The 18,219-nt window shown below is 45.2% G+C and overlaps 1 protein-coding gene across 1 annotated transcript in view; it reads right to left on the bottom strand.

Moving 5' to 3' along the window:
- Positions 1-18,219, bottom strand: part of FBXW8 (F-box and WD repeat domain containing 8) — a 127,929-nt gene that overhangs the window by 10,399 nt on the left and 99,311 nt on the right. Inside the window, exon 8 of the mRNA XM_047697737.1 lies at positions 8,275-8,402. Coding sequence (XP_047553693.1) covers positions 8,275-8,402 — 128 coding nt within the window. The remainder of the gene's footprint in view (positions 1-8,274; positions 8,403-18,219) is intronic.

Here is an 18,219-nt window from a genome sequence, read left to right as displayed (position 1 = left end):
GGTCACCCACTCAGGGCTCGCCTCCCATTGGTTTGGATTAAATAGTCCCAAATGATAATAAGGCAAACTGTATTCGATGGCAAAGATAAAGCCTGTTCAGGCTCTGGCTCAGCAGTTTCATTTAGAAGGACCTGACCTAAAGCTGTATCTCTATCCAGAAAATAGAGGGAACAAGTAAGAAAACATTAACATGGAGGCTTCTTTTTTAAGAGACCAAATTAATCAAGGTTTTTTTTCAAGAAATCAATACACGATTCTGTTTTGTCCTGCTGAACCTGGGCTATTAGAGAATCTTAAATATAACCTTATATGCCAAAATCAATAAGCTTTATCTCTGTAGCACTGACGGTGGCCTCTGGTAAGGATTCACTGTAAACAGCAACTAGAAGGACATAGTTTTTTAAGTGGAAGGACCCAGTTTAATTATCCAACTCCAGGCTCTGCTCCAAGCTCTCCATTTTAAAGCTGTATCTCAGGTTTGGAGTTCTCTCTATATTGCCCATAAGAGTAGGAGGGCCCTTGGACTGATCACTCGACCTTTCTGGCTGTTTCCTCAGTGGGGCCAGCAATGGATGGCCTTGAAGAGCTCTGTGAACATCTTGTGATCCCCAGCAGAAAAGCCCATGAAGCCATCTGTGGGCAATAATGGTGATGTATATCCCCCCTCCCCAATAAGGCACAGGATCCCAAATTGGAAACATGGAAATACTTAGCTTACTTTAATATCCTTTTAGATTTTAAATTTTAATCAGATGACTATACCTAGAATAACAGCCCTATTTTACGGTTAATTGATTTTCAACAGTGGTGCTGAACAGTTCAACAGGGCAAAGAATACTTTTCAACAGATAGTGCTGGACATCCACGCAAAAGAATGAGGTCGGGCTCCCATCTCACAACATACACAGAAATCAACTGTAACTGCACCGGGACCTCAGGGGAACAGCGAAAACTAGAAAAATCCTTGGAAGAAAACCTAAGAGTAAATCTTCATGACCCTGGGCTAGGAATGGCCTCTTCAGTGTGATACCAGCAGCACTAGTGACAGAACAAAACGGATAAACTGAACTTCATTGAAATTTAAAACTTCTGGGCTTCAAAAGATACCACCAAGACAATGAAGGGACAAACCACCAACTGGGGGAAAGCACTTACAAATCCCATCTGAGAAAGGACTGGTATCTGGAATCTATTAAAGACTCTGACAACTCAATAAATAAAAAAGACGAGTAGCCCAACAAAAAAAACAGGCCAAGGATCTGAACAGACACTTATTTGATGAGGCCAAAAAGCACATGAAAGGAAGTTCAACATCACATTAGCCACCAGGAGAATGAAAATCAAACCCAGGATGAGCTGCCACTTCACACCCGTTACACTATAATCAGAGACAAGAGCGAGGATGGGGGAGGACGGGCGAGGACCGGTGAGGACCTGCGAGGACATGGAGAAATGAGAACCGTCGCCCAGTACCGGTGGGAGAGTCACATGGCACAGCCACTTTTGGAAAGAGTTCTAGAGTTCCTGAAAATGTTCAACATTGAGTTACCATGTAAGCCAACAATTCTACTCCTCGGTATATAGCCAAGAAAACGAAAAACCTATGTCTACACAGAAATTTGTACTTGAATGATACAGCAGTTTCACAATAGTCAGAAAGTGGAAACAACCCAAATGTTTATTAAGTGACGAGCGGATAGATGGGGTATATTCATACGACGGCGTACTATTTGGCCACAGAAGGAATGAAGAAGTGATTCAGGCTGCAGCGCAGGTTCGTCTTGGAAACATCGTGCAAGCGGAAGAAGCCAGTCACGAAGGGTCACATTTTATAGGATTCCATTTATATGAAACGTCCAAAACAGATTCGGAGAGACAGAAAATAGAAGAGTGGTTGCCTAGAGCTAGAGGAGCTGGAAGGAACTGGGGAGTGGCTGCTAGTGGGTACAGGTTTCTTTTTGGGGTGATGGTGATGGCGGCATAACCTTGTGAACGTTATATAACTCAGCCTTGTGAATTGTGCAATTTTAAACCGGCAAATTGTAGGCATGTGAATTTATCTCAAAGGTGCTAAAAATTTAAAAACTCATCTTGAGATTCCAGGGCAAGAAAGGCAGTGAGCATTGTTGGTAGAGTGACTGTTGCCTTGGCAACCCACTCCCATCTTGACATAGGCCCTTACCATCAAGTCCTACTGAGATTCTCCCTGCAGAACAGTGACGAGCTGCTTTGTTGCAGGATGTTCCAGAATGAGATCCGCTGCGTCCCCCACCCCCCTTTCATGGTGGGGAATGAGCAGGTCACCGATGAGGAGACTGAGGACAGGATGGAAAGAGGCCTCAGTTAACACAGCCCCTGACTGCCAACTATTCATTTACTTAAATCATTGAGGAGAAAGTGGGAGTTCTGCTTCTGGCCAAGAGGAATGAAGCCTCTTACTGCCTGTCTCCTGCTGACCACAACCAAATCCTCTGGACAAAACACAAAGCTAACACCTGAGGACACTGGAGAGTCAACTCCGGATGGTGGGGTGTGGAGGAAGGGGCCACATGGGGAAAGGTTTCTCATTTTCTCCCTCTTTTCTCTCAGCCACGCCCCAAGTATGAGCTCCAAGAGTTGTGTGGTAGTGCAGGAACTCGAGCTCCAAAAGAAAGGCCACCTTTCTGAAGAACCGAGGCGAAGGGCCCTTGCAGTCCCAAGACTGTGTGTGTTGGGGAAGGGATGTCTTTGTGGGAATTTCCCCCCTCTTTGCTCTGTAGCCTTGTTATCACAGAGCTCGTAGTGAAGCAGGTAGGGAGGATCGAGAGAAACCCTTTCTTCTGGTCAGTTGCCCAAAGAGCCCCTGAATGCTGGAAAGTATAGGGATGAAGAGAGGAGCACACAGACGGAGAGCCTGTTACTGTTTGTACAAGCCCCCACACAAATCTCCAGCTCCTCTCTGAGCTGTGCGGGACAGCTCCAATGCGGCACATAGCAACGGCTCCGGGATTTCATCTAAGATTTAAAACACTGCTGGGGCGCCTGGGTGGCTCAGTGGGTTAAAGCCTCTGCCTTTGGCTCAGGTCATGATCCCAGGGTCCTGGGATCGAGCCCCGCATCAGGCTCTCTGCTCAGTGGGGAGCCTGCTTCCCCCCCTCCTCTGCCTACTTGTGATCTCTGTCAAATAAATAAATAAAATCTTAAAAACAAAACAAAACACTGCCATCTCCAGAGGACTGGAATAGACAGTTTTTCTGAAGACACAGAGATGGCCAACAGACACCTGAAAAGATGCTCAACACCACTTATCAGGGAAATGCAAATCAAAACCACAATGAGTTATAACCTCATGGGAGTCAGAACGGCTAGTATCTAAAGAAATAAGTGTTGGCGAGAATGTGGAGAAAAGGGGACCCTGTGCACTGTTAGTGGGGAAGGAAACTGGTGCAGCCACTGTGGAAACCAGTATGGGGGTTCCTCAAAAAATTAAAAAATTCCACCTCTGGGCATTTACCCAAAGAAAAGAAAAACACTAATTCGAAAAGATACATGCACTCCTGTGTTCACTGTGGCATTATTCATAAGAGTAAGATATGGAAGCAATTCAGGTGTCCATGGATGGATGGACGGATGAAGAAGATGCGGTATATATACACAACGGAATATTCTCAGCCATAAAAAGTGAAATCTTTCCACTTATAACATGATGGACCTAGAAGGTATTATACTGAGAGAAATAAGTCAAAGAGAAAAAGACAAATACCATATGATTTCACAGATGTGGAATCTAAAAAACAAAACGAGAAAAAACAAAAAAACAGAAACGGACAGTAAATACGGAGAACCAACTGGTAGTTGCCAGAGGAAGTGGGTGGGATGGAAGGATAAGCAACACTGTAAAGGAGATTAAGAGAGTACAAAATTCCAGGTATAAAATAATAAGTCGCAGAGATGAAAAGTACAGCCTAGAGAATACAGTCAAGACCGTACGGTAAGAGATGCTAACGACACTTGTCCTGGTGATAACGGACAGACGGCTGAAATCACTGGACCACTACGTTGTGTACCTGGACTAACAGAACACTGCATGTCAGCTATACTTTAGTTAACAAACAAAAAACCACATACAAAAAACCAACAGCATCTCAGACTGACCCGTGGGTAACATGTGTTACCAGAGAAGCAGAGAAGCATTAACAAAACCTTTGAAAATGGAGCTAACACTGGAGTTACCACCCACAGAAGACAGAACGTGCAGTCTGAACCTAACCAGGGTCACTGCCTATTTACAACAACAACAAAAATCCTTTTTCTTTTCTTTTTCTTTTTTTTTTTTTTTTTAGAGTAGGCTCCACACCGCGTGGAGCCCAACATGGGGCTTGAACACACAACACTGAGATCAAGAGTCAGACACTTAGCCAACTGAGCCACCCCCAAGTGTCCCCTAACACAAAAATCTTAACATTCTCCAGAGGATTACACAACAGGATCCAAAGTGGACACAACATAACATTTCAAATGTCCAGGATACAATCCAAAAGTACTTGACATACATCCCCACCCCTGACACCACAGAAACAAAAAAATACCAAAAAATCCCCAGGAATATGCGACCCACTCTTAAGGGAAAAAACAAATAACCCAGATTTGGGGAATCACCAATGACTTTAAGAGCAGCTATTGTAACTATATTCCAGAAGGTAAAGGTAAAATGGTAAGAAATAATGACGTTCTGAGCAGAGAAACAGACCTACATGCAAATTTTGAACCCAAAAAACCGGAAATTAAAAATGAGCACTGGGTAGGCTCAGGAGGACATGGATATGACAGAGGAAAGAGTCAGTGGACCTGAAATTAAATTGAAGAGTTATTATACAATCTGAAGTACAGGAAGTTTAGGGAAGAAAATGAACAGAGAGCATCAGTGGCCTGTGGGATAACATCAGAAGTCTGATATCACTGAGTCCCCAAAGGAGAAGAGAAAGGGATTAGTGCAGAAAAAAACACCTGAAGAAATAATGGCCACAAAATTCTCAAATTTGGTAGAAGACACAAATGTAGAGATTTCAATGCTCAGTGAACCCCAAACACAGGTTAAACTGAAACAACAACAAAGTGGCCTATTTCCTTCAGTCTCTCTCTTGGTGACCTACTGAGGCTTCTTGTAAATGTTATCATTCCTAAGCCATTAATTCATGTTGTGTTCATTGAGCCAATGCATCCTTTCTTTCATTGAAAACACCACTGATTATAAGAAGCACCGTTATTTCGTGTAGCATCTAAAAATGCTGCCAATTAATTTTAAGATTTCCTTATAAAGGACACATCCTGATTGCACAGCTGTGAAAATATAAAAAGGGCATCTTAGAATAAATACAGAACTTTGTGTTGAACCCTGCCTGAGCGCTGGACACTGTGGTGAGGAGAACAGACACAAGCCCACTCCTGACGTTACTCCTCGCTCTTCTTGGTTTAGCAGGAAAGGACAAAATGTGCGTTCAGAAGAAGTCAACACTCTATGATGTTAAAACTCCTGTGCAGAGCCACACTCCTCCCTCTCCCTGCTTTACAGCCCTTTTCTCCGAGTAAGAGAGAAGCACAATCCAACAATAACCATTTCTACCCCAATCATTCTCTTCATCTTTTTTTTTTTTTTAAAGATTTATTTATTTATTTATTTGACAGAGAGAGAGAGATCACAAGTAGACAGAGAGAGAGAGAGAGGGAAGCAGACTCCCTGCTGAGCAGAGAGCCCGATGCGGGGCCCGATCCCAGGACCCTGAGATCATGACCTGAGCCGAAGGCAGCGGCTTAACCCACTGAGCCACCCAGGCGCCCCTCTCTCCATCTTTATCAGACTTTTTTTCTGGAAAGGGTGAGATGCTAGGTGAGCTGTTCTTTCCCTTTAAATTTTAGCCACTCCATCCCACCCCCCACAAAAATGTCTTAAAAAATTCTACCCATTGTTTGCTAATTTCCTTACATTCATGAAGATTACTTTTGTCTTAACCTGGGACAGTTTTATGTATCTTTAGAGTCCACTTCATTTTCAAATTATTGACAGAGTACTAAGCGCAGTAGAAATTAAGTTTAAATAAATATTTAAAAAGGAAGTTTCAGGTTTTTAAAATTGCAGCGGCCGTTAACTGACAACCAAGTACGTTGTTCTCTTCATAGTACTGGACCCCTTGCTCCCACTTTTGAGATGAAACCTAAGCTGTAAGAGCCTCTGTGTACGTCTCTAACGAGATCCGACTCCTAGCTAGTAAGCCTTTGCTGAAAACACATGCACACCCCATTCCTGCTACTAGATTTGAAACTCTAGATTCCTTACTCTTTCCTTTTTCCAGATGTATAATTTTTTAGCCCCTGTGTTTCAAATTCATTTTGCTTATGCTACTATTCTGATTCATAAGGAACAACCTCTGTGACGGCAGGCCCCTGACATCGCAGCAGCGGCCCACCAGCTGGCACATCTAGCACTGCCCTGATGAAACGCCTCTCTGAACGCCCCCTTCTCAACTCCAAGCCACTAGTCTGCTCTTTACATCCAGAGAGACAGAGGATGAAAAAACCAAACCAAACAAAAAATCCACACCACAACACTGGTTTCCTAATGAAACAGACTTCACGTGGTCAAATCTACACTTGAACGTGACCAGAGAGCCGTTTTCCATAGGGCCTTTAGCTCCTCTTCTGGCAGCCCTGCTCCAGAGGACAAGGTCAGCTTTACAGAGTTTGCAGGTCTGCTAATGGACAGGATGCCGTTCGGCTGACAAGGGTTGGGGCAGTCTGGCTTTAACTGTCCCCGTCCAGCCGACTGGGCTAAGTAATGCAGGCAGCAGAGGCCTCTTCTCTGGAACACCACGGCGGCTTCCTGGGAGCCTAGCTATAGTCGAACACCTAAATGCTCATGCCGTAAGCAAACTTGAGGGATGACCTACAATTCTAAACCCTTCCATGTGGATGCCCCCAAAAGCCCTCTGCATTCGCTGTCCTGGAAAGAGAGTAGTAGCAGCTCGATCCCTGGGGGAGATCCTATCAGATAAGCATGGGGCCTTTGTGCGGCTCAGTCTGCAAACCACAACAGAGAAGTAAACTGCAAACCGATTTCATTTGCTGTGCCACATGTGGGACCAACTTACCAAGCCTGGTTTGTTTTTTGCTTTTTAAGAGAAAAACTGGACATACAACGAGGAGTTCAATTCTTGAGCTCAGAAATTATCAGCCATTTTAGGAAGCCTTGAGAACCAATTTTCTTTCAACAGAGCACACTCACATTATCTTCCTGCTCTAAGGGAAGGGGTAGCAGAGGGGTGAAGGTCAGGAGTTGAAAATATTATTTGACACAATAATTATTTTTGCAAGCTGCTGCACTGGCACGGCAGAGGTCCGAGACTTGGCACACGGGAGTGCCCGCCTTGCGATCTGCTCCCCCCACTGAGCAGCCCGCCACCTGCAGCCCGGGGCCGGGCCCAGGGGAGGGGGCGCCGGCAGACCCTGGCCTCCAGCCATGCTACCTCTCTTCAGGGCACTGGATCAGACATGGCAGATAACCAGCCAAAAAAAAAAAAAAAAGACAAGGAAAAGAAAAGACAAGAGAGAGAAGGGACGGGAGGGAAAAAGACCTAAAATTTGGACTCAGAGGGTCTTTTCAAATACTTTAATCCTTTCGTACTGGTGGTTCCTGGAGCGTCCATTACTGGCACTGGACCCTGTAGCAGGAAAATCCGACTCCCCAAGCCAAAGCGTTAAAGAGAAGACTGCTAATCAGCTAAATAGAAACTGGAATCTGTTCCCATCAAGTCCCTTTTTTCCCCCATCACCAGAGGGACACCATAGTGTTCTGAAATACACTCTTGACATCATTTGGCAGGCAACCCTATTCTGCTGAACATGATTCAGCCCTTAGGTTATTGTTTTTAATATTAGAAAGTGAGCTTTTAAATGCCAGACAAATTTTGCAGCAGGGGGACAAAAGATATTCCAAGTGGTCTCACTGGACCTTCTACCAACTGTGTCCACCAAATGGCTTAAAAGACCACCTTCCCATGGCGTTTCAGAAACGAGGCAGAGAGCTAGCTCTGTCCAACTATTACCTAATGCGAGACTTTGTTCTCCAAGTTCACGGAGACGGTATTTAAGGATCAGGCTGAACTGAGGCGGCAAGGCTGTGGGGTGAGAACTCAGCCGTGCAAGCAGCAGAGGAAATGAGCGAGCAAGGCGGAGGTGAGGGGCAAAGACCCGGCAGAAGGCCACCGTGGCTGCAAAACATGGCTCTTCACTCACACCTACCTCCTGTCCATGTTGCCACTGACCATGAGGTTGGGAGGGCTGTCTCTGAGGTTGACGCAAGTGAAATCACCAAGCGCGTTGCCCAGCTTTGAGAGGCACCGTTCTGCTTCCAGGCTGTACACCAGGATCTGGGAAGGAAGGAAGATACGTGGGTGTGCGGCTGCTTACAGCAGGCCCCCATCCAACACTTCTTATCCCAGACCATCACCCAGCTCCCCTTAACCGAGATGTTCTGCTGCATAATTTCCTGACCTTTTCCAGCACAGGGATATGGCTCTTAGAATGACAAAAGTAAATGCAAAAGAAAATAAAAGATCAGCCAAAGAATTCCTCAGGCCAAGGTACAAAAATCATAGGACACAAAGGAAAACGCCAAATGGGGACGTTAGGTATCCCAATTTCCTAACCCAGAAAGAGCAGCATGGAAACTAAGAGTCAGTGACGGCGTCAGATTGGGAAGCTGCCTTCTGATTTTCTGATGTCCACAGATGTGCCAGCCTGTGTTCTCTCATTTTTCCCATCTCTGTATTGCTATCCCAGAAGGTGAAAGAAAGAATGGTACTATTTCCAGGAGGATGGATAGTTAATCACTACATGACAGATGATTTCTTTAGACTAAACTACAAACCAAAACACAAAGTCTTATTCCCAAATGTTAAAACAAGTTTCTTAAGTGAGGTATAACTGACATTCCCAAACATCTCTCTCTTCAGCCACTCTCCCCTTGCTAATTTTAGGAGGTTCTGTTCTACAAGGTGTGGAAGCAAATAAAGTATCCTTTATCTCTAGACTACGTAGTCATTACGATCGAACAGTTCTGTGCTTTCTCTCCAGCAAAAAGAAAAAAAAAAAAGGGTGGTTCATGAGGAATCTTTTTAAAGATTATTTAAGTCTTTTACTTAAAAAAACAAATTCAATTAATTAACATTAAATGCTTGCTATGGGGGTGCATGGGTGGCTCAGTTGGTTGAGTGTCTGCCTTCAGCTCAGGTCATGATCTCAGGGTCCAGTGAGCAAGCCCAGTATCAGGCCCTATGCTCAGCAGGGAGTCTGCTTCTCCCTCTCCCCTGCCTCTGTGATCACTCTCACTTCTCTCAAATAAATGAATAAAAATAACATAAAATAATAAAAATAACATAAAAAAATAACTAGATGCTTGCTATGGATTAGTCATTGTTGTAAATACTTAAGATACTGCCCATGTGTGCCCCCAAATTCACACTTCAAAAGCCTCCTCATCCTCATTCTCTCTTTCTCTGACACACACACACATACACTTCTGGGCATGTATTCTGTTGATCATGCGGTTAAAATGACTGAACTCAAAACTATTAATGTTAATATTTTGTAGAGATTCTCCTCCTTTTGCACACACACGGAAATGACATACTCTCTTTTTTTTCTCAGCCTTACATTTATCAATTTATCAGGATATTCTTCTTTCAGTATTGAGAGGCTGATGATCTCGACCTTGAAAACCATGATCTCCTTATTAACACACATTTCTAACAAGTGAATCTTTGGAAATGCTTCACAGTTTAAACAAGATTATCACCTTAATTAATATTGCCAGCAGCTCCTGAAAGGAAGAGAGACTATTTCAAATTTGAAAATGCCTTCCTAATCTATTAAGACTATAGAGAACAAGCTAAATTTTATTTGTTTTCATGCAGTGGAAAATAACTTTGAAAAAACTCCAAGAATTCTATACAGTTCTAGCAATTCTGAAAATAACTCAACAATTCTAAAATATAAAAAAAAGTTATTCTTCCAAGTAAGAACATAGAAATAATCAAATCTTCTATCTATAGCGAATAACCTAAAAGCTGCATAAAATCAGTTCTAGGAGGGAGAAAAAAATTAACAGCAACCTCATGGTCTCTCACATAGGCTAATTTTCCTTGTAAATAGAGCTCTTGGTAGAGTTCTTGGACTCAAAAATTTCTTTTTGTTTTCAACTTCCATAGTAGGAAGGTAGGCCTCTGATGTGCAAACGTCTTGGGTAATTGTAAGAATTAAAATCTGGTATTGAGTCCATCTTTACTTTTTCTCATTCCTTTTTGGCAAGGGGAGGGGTCCTCTCTAAGTGACACAGGGAAATCTGATCCCTCTCCAGAAAGACTGCAAATTCATCATAAAGGCATCAAAGTTCATAGTCAAGAGTCAAGTATTTTCTGAAATGTTTAATAATTCAATGAATCAGAGTATTTGAAGAGTACCTTTACCATTAGGGTTAGTTAAAGACCACAGAGATTAGAAAACACATTACCCATCTCCGAGGCGTTCTTTCCATGTTAAAAGTCCCTTAACGACCTTTACCATTTCTCCCTCCCTCCCTCCCGCACTCTCTCTCTTTTAATAAGGTTGAGCAAATGGGACTTCATTTTATCTGATTGCCATAGACGAGTGAGATTAATTATTCATGCTCCCACTCCCCCTCTTGTTAAGACCATGCATTAGACTAATTTTTCTCTTTATTGCCCTAGTTGGGTGAGTCTCAACCCAGGGCCACTTGACTCCCTCTCAGAGGTATATGGATATGCTGGAAAGAAGGAAAATACTACCCAGAGCTAAAATCTCAGGCAAAATTCTCTGCACTAATATGACCGCCAAATCAATAGATATTGCTGGGATTTTTCCCTTTAAGTACCAAATGTATGTTACAAAAGAGCCTACATAAGTGATTACAGAGCAAAGTTTTATTTTAAGTAGGATCTCAAGTGACGAAATTAAGGCCGGCGCCTCTTCTGCAAGAGAACTACAGGAGATGCTTGTGCAGAGGACACCGGGAGGTGTGTCTTGCTCTCTGGCTTCCAGGCAGCTAGCTACTGAAAGGGCACCTGGTGGAAACAAGCATTGCTTAAAAAGAACTTCAGGGGGCGCCTGGGTGGCTCAGTGGGTTAAGCCTCTGCCTTCGGCTCAGGTCATGATCTCAGGGTCCTGGGATCGAGCCCCGCATCAGGCGCTCTGCTCAGCAGGGAGCCTGCTTCCCCCCCGCCCCCGCTGCCTGCCTCTCTACCTACTTGTGATCTCTGTCTGTCAAATAAATAAATAAAATCTTTAAAAATAAATAAATAAAAAAAATAAAAAGAACTTCAGCAGAAAGTTCCTCCCCCACCCCCCGCCCCCAGAAACCTTAACGTATTTTCATAAATCCCAGTTTGAGGATCCAAACTTTCCATTTTGGCAGCTGTTCAGATTTCTTTGAAATTGTTTTTTTTTTTTTTTTTTTAATTTTATTTATTTATTTGACAGAGAGAGATCACAAGTAGATGGAGAGGCAGGCAGAGAGAGAGAGAGGGAAGCAGGCTCCCCGCTGAGCAGAGAGCCCGATGCGAAACTCGATCCCAGGACCCTGAGATCATGACCTGGGCCGAAGGCAGCGGCTTAACCCACTGAGCCACCCAGGCGCCCTGAAATCGTTTTCTTAAACAATCTATTTTTTTTCTGATTTCAAGTGTAATATATATTGTAACACATTCTAACAGAATTACAAGAAGTTGAAAACCTTTTATAGATCCGGCTCAGAAATAACCACTTCAGCAGTTCGGTGTATAGGGTGCAGGACCTCCTTCTGACACAGGTCTGCCTTGTCTGTCCCTGTGTGTATATAAAACTGTTTTCCTTTGAATGGAATTATGTTGTTTTACAACTTGTTTCTCCCAAACAACGTGAGAGTCCTCTCCTCACGAGTCTCTATAGATAGACCTTGTTCTTCTTAATGGCTGCACAGAATTTCTCTACGGATATGTAATTTCATACTGATGGCTACTTGGGTTGTTTCTCTTTTTTTAGACCAATAATGTACTTCGTTCAACAGTTAAGTCAACCTATATTTATTAATCATCTTTACAGTAGGTACTGGGATGGCCCAGGACGGCGGAGGACGTGCAGAAGCCTCAGCCTGCTGCCGGCTGTAAAGGTCGATCCTTCCACCAGGCGCTGCGCAGCCCCCAGCCGTCCCGCTCCCCGCTACCTGGGACTTGCCTCTCTGAGGAAACCCACCTCACAGCCAGGTCCTTGCATCTGGTGGTGTGACTTGTGATGGCAGGGGGACGGGGCAGGGTACAATCAGGAAGGAGGTGGCAGCCCCAGGGCCAATTCTCAGGGGTGCCTGGTGCAGGTGGGCCCTGTACTTTCCAGGAGTAACCTGGAATATTTGGTGTGCCCAGGACTGGCTATCCAACCAAAGCTTGAAGGAAAGAGCTGAGAAACGGCTACTGTCCCTATAGTGGGATAAGGTCCTTCACTCACCCAGTGGGATCTAAGTGTCACTGCAAATGTTTCCTAAATCTGGGACTCCTGTTACCTTCATAATGAAACAGGAGCCAGCCGCACACAGAAATCACTACAAAGAGATTATAGGGCCTCGCAGTCCCAGACTTTTGGTCATGCGCTGCTGGAAGAAGAAAGGAACTCCATTTCCGTTTTGATTTTAAACTTACCCAAATAGTAAGTCCTCCTCATAGTCCTCAATCTGCCAAAGGCATGACACCAACCACCTGATCAATTGGCTTGCCTCCTCAGGGCCCCAGCACTGCCTTTCCAAGGGAGTGAGGAGAGGTCAGAAGGCTTCTTTACAAGATGGTGGCATTTAAAAAAGCACAGCGGGGGACACCTGGGTGGTTAACCTGGTTAAGCATCTGCCTTTGGCTCAGGTCATGATCCTGGGGTCCTGGGATTGAGTCCTGCATTGGGCTCCTTGCTCAACCAGGAGCCTGCTTCTCCCTCTGCCAGCCACTCCCTCTGCTTGTGCTCTGACAAATAAATAAAATCTTAAAAATACGGGGCGCCTGGGTGGCTCAGTGGATTAAGCCTCTGCCTTTGGCTCAGGTCATGATGTCATGGGATCAAGCCCTGCATCGGGCTTTCTGTTCAGCAGGGAGCCTGCTCCCCCCACCCCCCACCACCTGCCTCTCTGCCTACTTGTGATCTCTGTCAAATAAATAAATAAAATCTTTTTTTTAAATCTTAAAAATAAATTTAAAAAATAAAATTTAAAAATAAAAAAGCATAAAGATCACTTGTCTGCTGCCATTTTAAAAAATGGGAAGTGACAAAGAGAGCTAAAGGTTGGGAGACGATGGGCTGAGGGTCAAAGATAAAAGGCACGGTGTGGGTGAGGATATCTGAAATCCCTGGAGATGACAAAATCTACCTACTTTCTTTCTTGATTCCCTAAGAAGCCACCCCCATCACTGCCACACATACTTTGCTCTTCTAAGGGGGAGAGCCTTGGTAAGAAGCCAAATTCTAGAGAGTAAAGCAAATAATCCCCATGTTCTCTCCAATTCCATCCCAATTATGCTTATTTTGTGCTCTCTCTGTGCCCTTGGCAGAATTCAACTTGACAAGTTCCGCTCTTGTCAGTACTGAATGTATTTACTGTCTACACACTTCACCTGCTGTTCCCAAGATGCCATCTTGAACTGTGTCTCAGCTTCTTTTCCCCAGACCTGTGTTCTCAAACACTGGGCTCTGGGCAGGCCACCTGAGGCTCTGTTACCCAGCACCACGCCACACGCTGTAAAACACTGCTCAGACTTAGGCTCAAAGTTCCTTGGGGGCAGAAATCCTATCGTTCATTCCTGCGGCACTGATCAAGGACCGAGGGTGTGCTTAGAGATTAACTGATTGGTACATGGTATCCAGAGATGCTTTGTTTTGCTTGACACATTCTTCCCCCATTCCTGGATGCCTAATTTTACTACTGGCCTATATGCAAAGAATCACTTCATCCTACTCAAAGTAGGAGGTTCCATAGATCTCTCTCCAGAAAATCCAGATTCTAGAACACCCTGACTGTATCCAGGCTAAGGTTTTACCCTGACAACACAGCAGACTAGAATATGTAGAAAACCCTCCAGTTTACAAACACTGAAAATGCTGGATAAGTTTCAGTCTATTAAATATTCTTCAGACATTCTGTTTAACTCCTAAAAAATCCGAGAAATTCTGAGGAGCCAAAAATGGAGAAGGCGCTAAAACCAGAAAAGGAAGCGGCACTCATGTCAGGGGCTGCTCTGACGACATCTGCCAGCACCAGGAGCCCAGAACTGGAGCAAGAAGCAGCAAAGTTCCCGGCCAGCACTAAACAGAACACCAGAACGGAGATGTCTGCCTCCAACTGGGGCCGTTGTGTGGATAGGTCCACTCAGTAAAAAGCAAACTAGGGAAAAAGTCAATCCACTGGCAAAGAGAGCCTACCTGGAAACCTGCCTCAGGGTCAGCTCAGGATGGAAAATGTGGGCTCTGCGTCTGCCCTCACACAGGTTCAGACTTTGAATTTACGCTACCTGCAAGGCCCCAAGTCCCTATGCCTACTACTTAAAGTACTTTCAGGTCAGTAACATGTCTCCTGGTACCTGGCAGAGTCTTCTCAGGAGGATGACCCTCTCAACCTAGGCCCCTTAGGGAACCTACAAATCAAGGTCAGCCAAATACGAGCTCATAATTTAAAAAAAAATCCCAAATAAACAAATCATAAATGAGAGGTAGAAAACAAAGAGAATAATTAGACTTCCAAGGATATCAGATATTTATTAGATAAGACAAAAAATGTATGCTGAAAATGTCTATCGAAATAAAAGTGGGTGAGGGGCTAAAACAGCAAAGCAGCCTTGGGAGAAACAAAAAAAAAATAGAATTTCTAGAAATTAAAAAGGCAGTTGATGAGCTAAAGAACTCATCAGCATCTAAGAGACTTCTGAGAACCGAAGACAGATCTGAAGACATCATCAGAAGGTAACACTGAGTGGCAGGGATGGACAGTGTGACTAGCACAGAGGACAAGAAGCGAGTCTAATACACATGCCCCCTGAGTTCCAGACGGGAAGAGGGAGACGAAAATTCTGACGATAGCTCAGAACATTCTAAACTGGAAGGGAAGAAGCACAAGAAATCCCAAGCAGGAAAAATAAAAGTACATGCACACCTACAGACATAAGAGAAAAACCAGAGAAAAGTAAGGAAAAGGTCTTCAAAGCAGACAAAAGCAGAGGCCATTAGACTGACAGTCAAGTGCTCAGTGGCCCCAAAGTAATCAAAACCAAAAATTTCTTCAAAGGTCTGAGAGAAAAGACCTGCCAGCCTACCATTAGAAAGGATCAGCAAAACGACCTTTGACTGAGGTGAAATCGAGAGGTTTGGGGGATAAAAGCACAGAGAACACCTGTGCCTAAAAGAACCTCGCTAAAGGAACTTCTAAAGATTATACTTTTGGAAGATGGGCAATCATTCCAGGGAAAAGGCCTGAGATGCTAGAAGGAACAGTAAGCCAAGATTCAGGTAAATGTGCTAAAAGTATGCAAATACTGACTATCTACAACAACAACGCCCATCTGGGGTTACAGAAGTAGAACAGACTGTGTCCAGTCCTTCTTCCAAACAGACAAGTGCTACGGATCAGGGCAATGCACCACAGCCACAAAGATGCCAGACGCCCAGGGGACCCTCCAGTGCAACGGTCTGCAGTGGACAGATAGTTCCCATGGTTGGCACAAAGGAGGGACTCAACATGTATTTGATGAAAGAATGAGTAAGTGCTACACGTCTCTGCCTGTATCTATCGATCACAGGCCCACGGCCCACAGACCTACGGGAGAGATCTGCTCCACGCATACAAATGAACAAATTAAGTCCGTTTGCTTTTGCACTCATGACAACATATTTAGCGGTTTCGGAAGTGGGAGGTACAGTTGCATTCAGTACAGATCCTGAAGTGCAAGACCAGTAATGCCCATTTAAAAAAAAAAATCGCAAAATAAAAAGACTTCTCAGCCTTTGGGGTAAGTCTACTTGTGACCCAAATGACCCAAGCTGCTCTTCTGACCCAACATCAATATGACCCGCAATAACGTGGTAAACAATTTCGCTGCACACATGCAGGGGCTGCATATTCATGTTCGCACACCAAGCTCAGTGAACAGCCTCTCTAAATTCACAGATGAGCTAAGATTTAAAAAAACGATGAGAAAGACAGACAATTGGGGAGGGAGGGGGGGCCTGGTGAGAAAAGAGTAAATCATACACAAAACAGCCAATAAAAAAATAAAAAAGCAGTTAATATACATGAATAATGGATGTCTGATTTAAAAGCAGTTTACTCCGATATGATGTAATTTTTGACAATCAGCCAGAGAGACTATTTTGTAAGCCCTTGCCAGAGAGAAGTCAGAGCGGGAGGCTTGGTAACACGGCGTAGCTCTGAACATGTGCACAGTGACTCTCATCGCCATCCCAAAGGTGACTTTCTGTTGGCAAACAGAAACTTGCCTCCCAGGTGCACTTAGCAGCAGCAACCGGCAAGATGCGAGGCTTGAAGAACGACCCCGGCGCGAGCGCGGATCCCTGAAGTGCAGCGCCCCCTCTGCAGTCTCCATGATGCTGCGCTGCTGGCACAGGCCACACTCAAACGCAGCACAAAGGGAGCAGCAGCCTGGGCTGCTTTCATGTTTAAGTTTTAATTGGAGTGACAAGCCCACAAGGCCAAGATATTTCAGGGACGGGACGGTGTTGCCGAGTGTCGCCAGGCGCTGGGCCGGCAAGGCCGGCGTGCGCTCCCCACCACCGCGCGCCAATGCACCTGCACCCCCCGCCGTTCCAGGACTGGACTCTGCCTGCGAAGGCGCTGCCAATCACCACGGCCTGTGCCAAACGCGGGGGCTTTGTGGCGTGGGCAGATGTCTACAAAGGACCAGAGCGAGGCCAAACCAACACGTATTGTGACCTAAACCTGAAAGGAACCCAGAGAGCAGGAGTGCGCTCGGGTGAAAACGCAGGCAGGCGTAATCCAAATCTCTCTCCCGCTCCCTCCACCCTGCGTCCGCAGATGCTGGAGATGATAAAGCAGGCGGTCTGCTTGTGCAGGGACCGCACAGGGCTCTCTGCTTTGCTGCAGAGGGCTCTCTCTAGACACTCTCTGTCCTAGTGCAGGAATAAGGAACAGAGACGCGACCGCAAAGAACTGGTGAAGGGGTACCTAAAACCGGCCGGAAGTGCTCCTCGCCACGCGTTCAGCCCAGCGAAGAGATCATACTTGTGCAAACGTGCCACCAAAAGCTGAAAATCCTCCCGTCCTCCCGTTAGGCGCCCAGCTCGCCTCATGGTAACAAAGAGCACAGCCGGTTTCAAAGCGCTTCACAAACAGCAACCACAGGTAACTGCTCCCAACCCGCGAGAAAGTTATCCCGTCCGCCGCTTGCATACATGGAGGCAATGGAGGCCGCAGCCTATGGGACGTCGTCTGTAAGCCTACACACTTAACATCGGACTGGACTATGCAGGCGGTAACACCGGCCAGGCTCTCGGTGCCCATCTGACTGCACTGGTGACTCGGAGTGTGGCCCTGGGCTGGACTGGACAAAGGCTTAGAAGAAGGCAGACAGGCAGAGCACGGCGAAAATCAGACCCTGGACACACAGGACAGCTGACAGCGGGGAGCGGGTGAGCAAATGCGCTGAACAGTCAGGGCCTTTGGTGTCGGGCGAACAGTCCACGCTACAGCTGTGGTTCACAACTGTACCCACACACACACACACACGAGCTCAGAAGTGCTTTGCACATAAAGAATACATAAATAGTAGCTGTTAATAGTAATCCCGATATTCCTTCACATAAATCCTTACAGAATATTCTATGGGATTCTCACAACCACCAAGTGGAAGACAAATACTACTGCCTACATTTCATGCACAAAGAAGTGGAGGCCCAGCAACTTGCCCCAATTGCACAGGTGACAAAAGCGGCCAAGGACACAGGTGGCAAAGCCCAGCCGGTCCCATCCCTACGTCAGTGTCTGCCACCATATCACAATGCCTTTCTGGTTTCCAAGAAAAATGGTTCTTAATAATGGGTAATGTTTATAGTGTCCTCTTAGGTGCAAAAGACTACCACAATGCCGTCTCTCACCTGCTCCCCACAATCCCATACGGTGGGGGTCACAGG

This window comes from Lutra lutra, chromosome 12 (assembly GCF_902655055.1).
Source record: "Lutra lutra chromosome 12, mLutLut1.2, whole genome shotgun sequence".
In the NCBI taxonomy this organism is placed as follows: domain Eukaryota; kingdom Metazoa; phylum Chordata; class Mammalia; order Carnivora; family Mustelidae; genus Lutra; species Lutra lutra.
The sequence above is the reverse complement of the archived record's forward strand: the minus strand, read 5'-3'. Positions and strand labels throughout refer to the sequence as shown.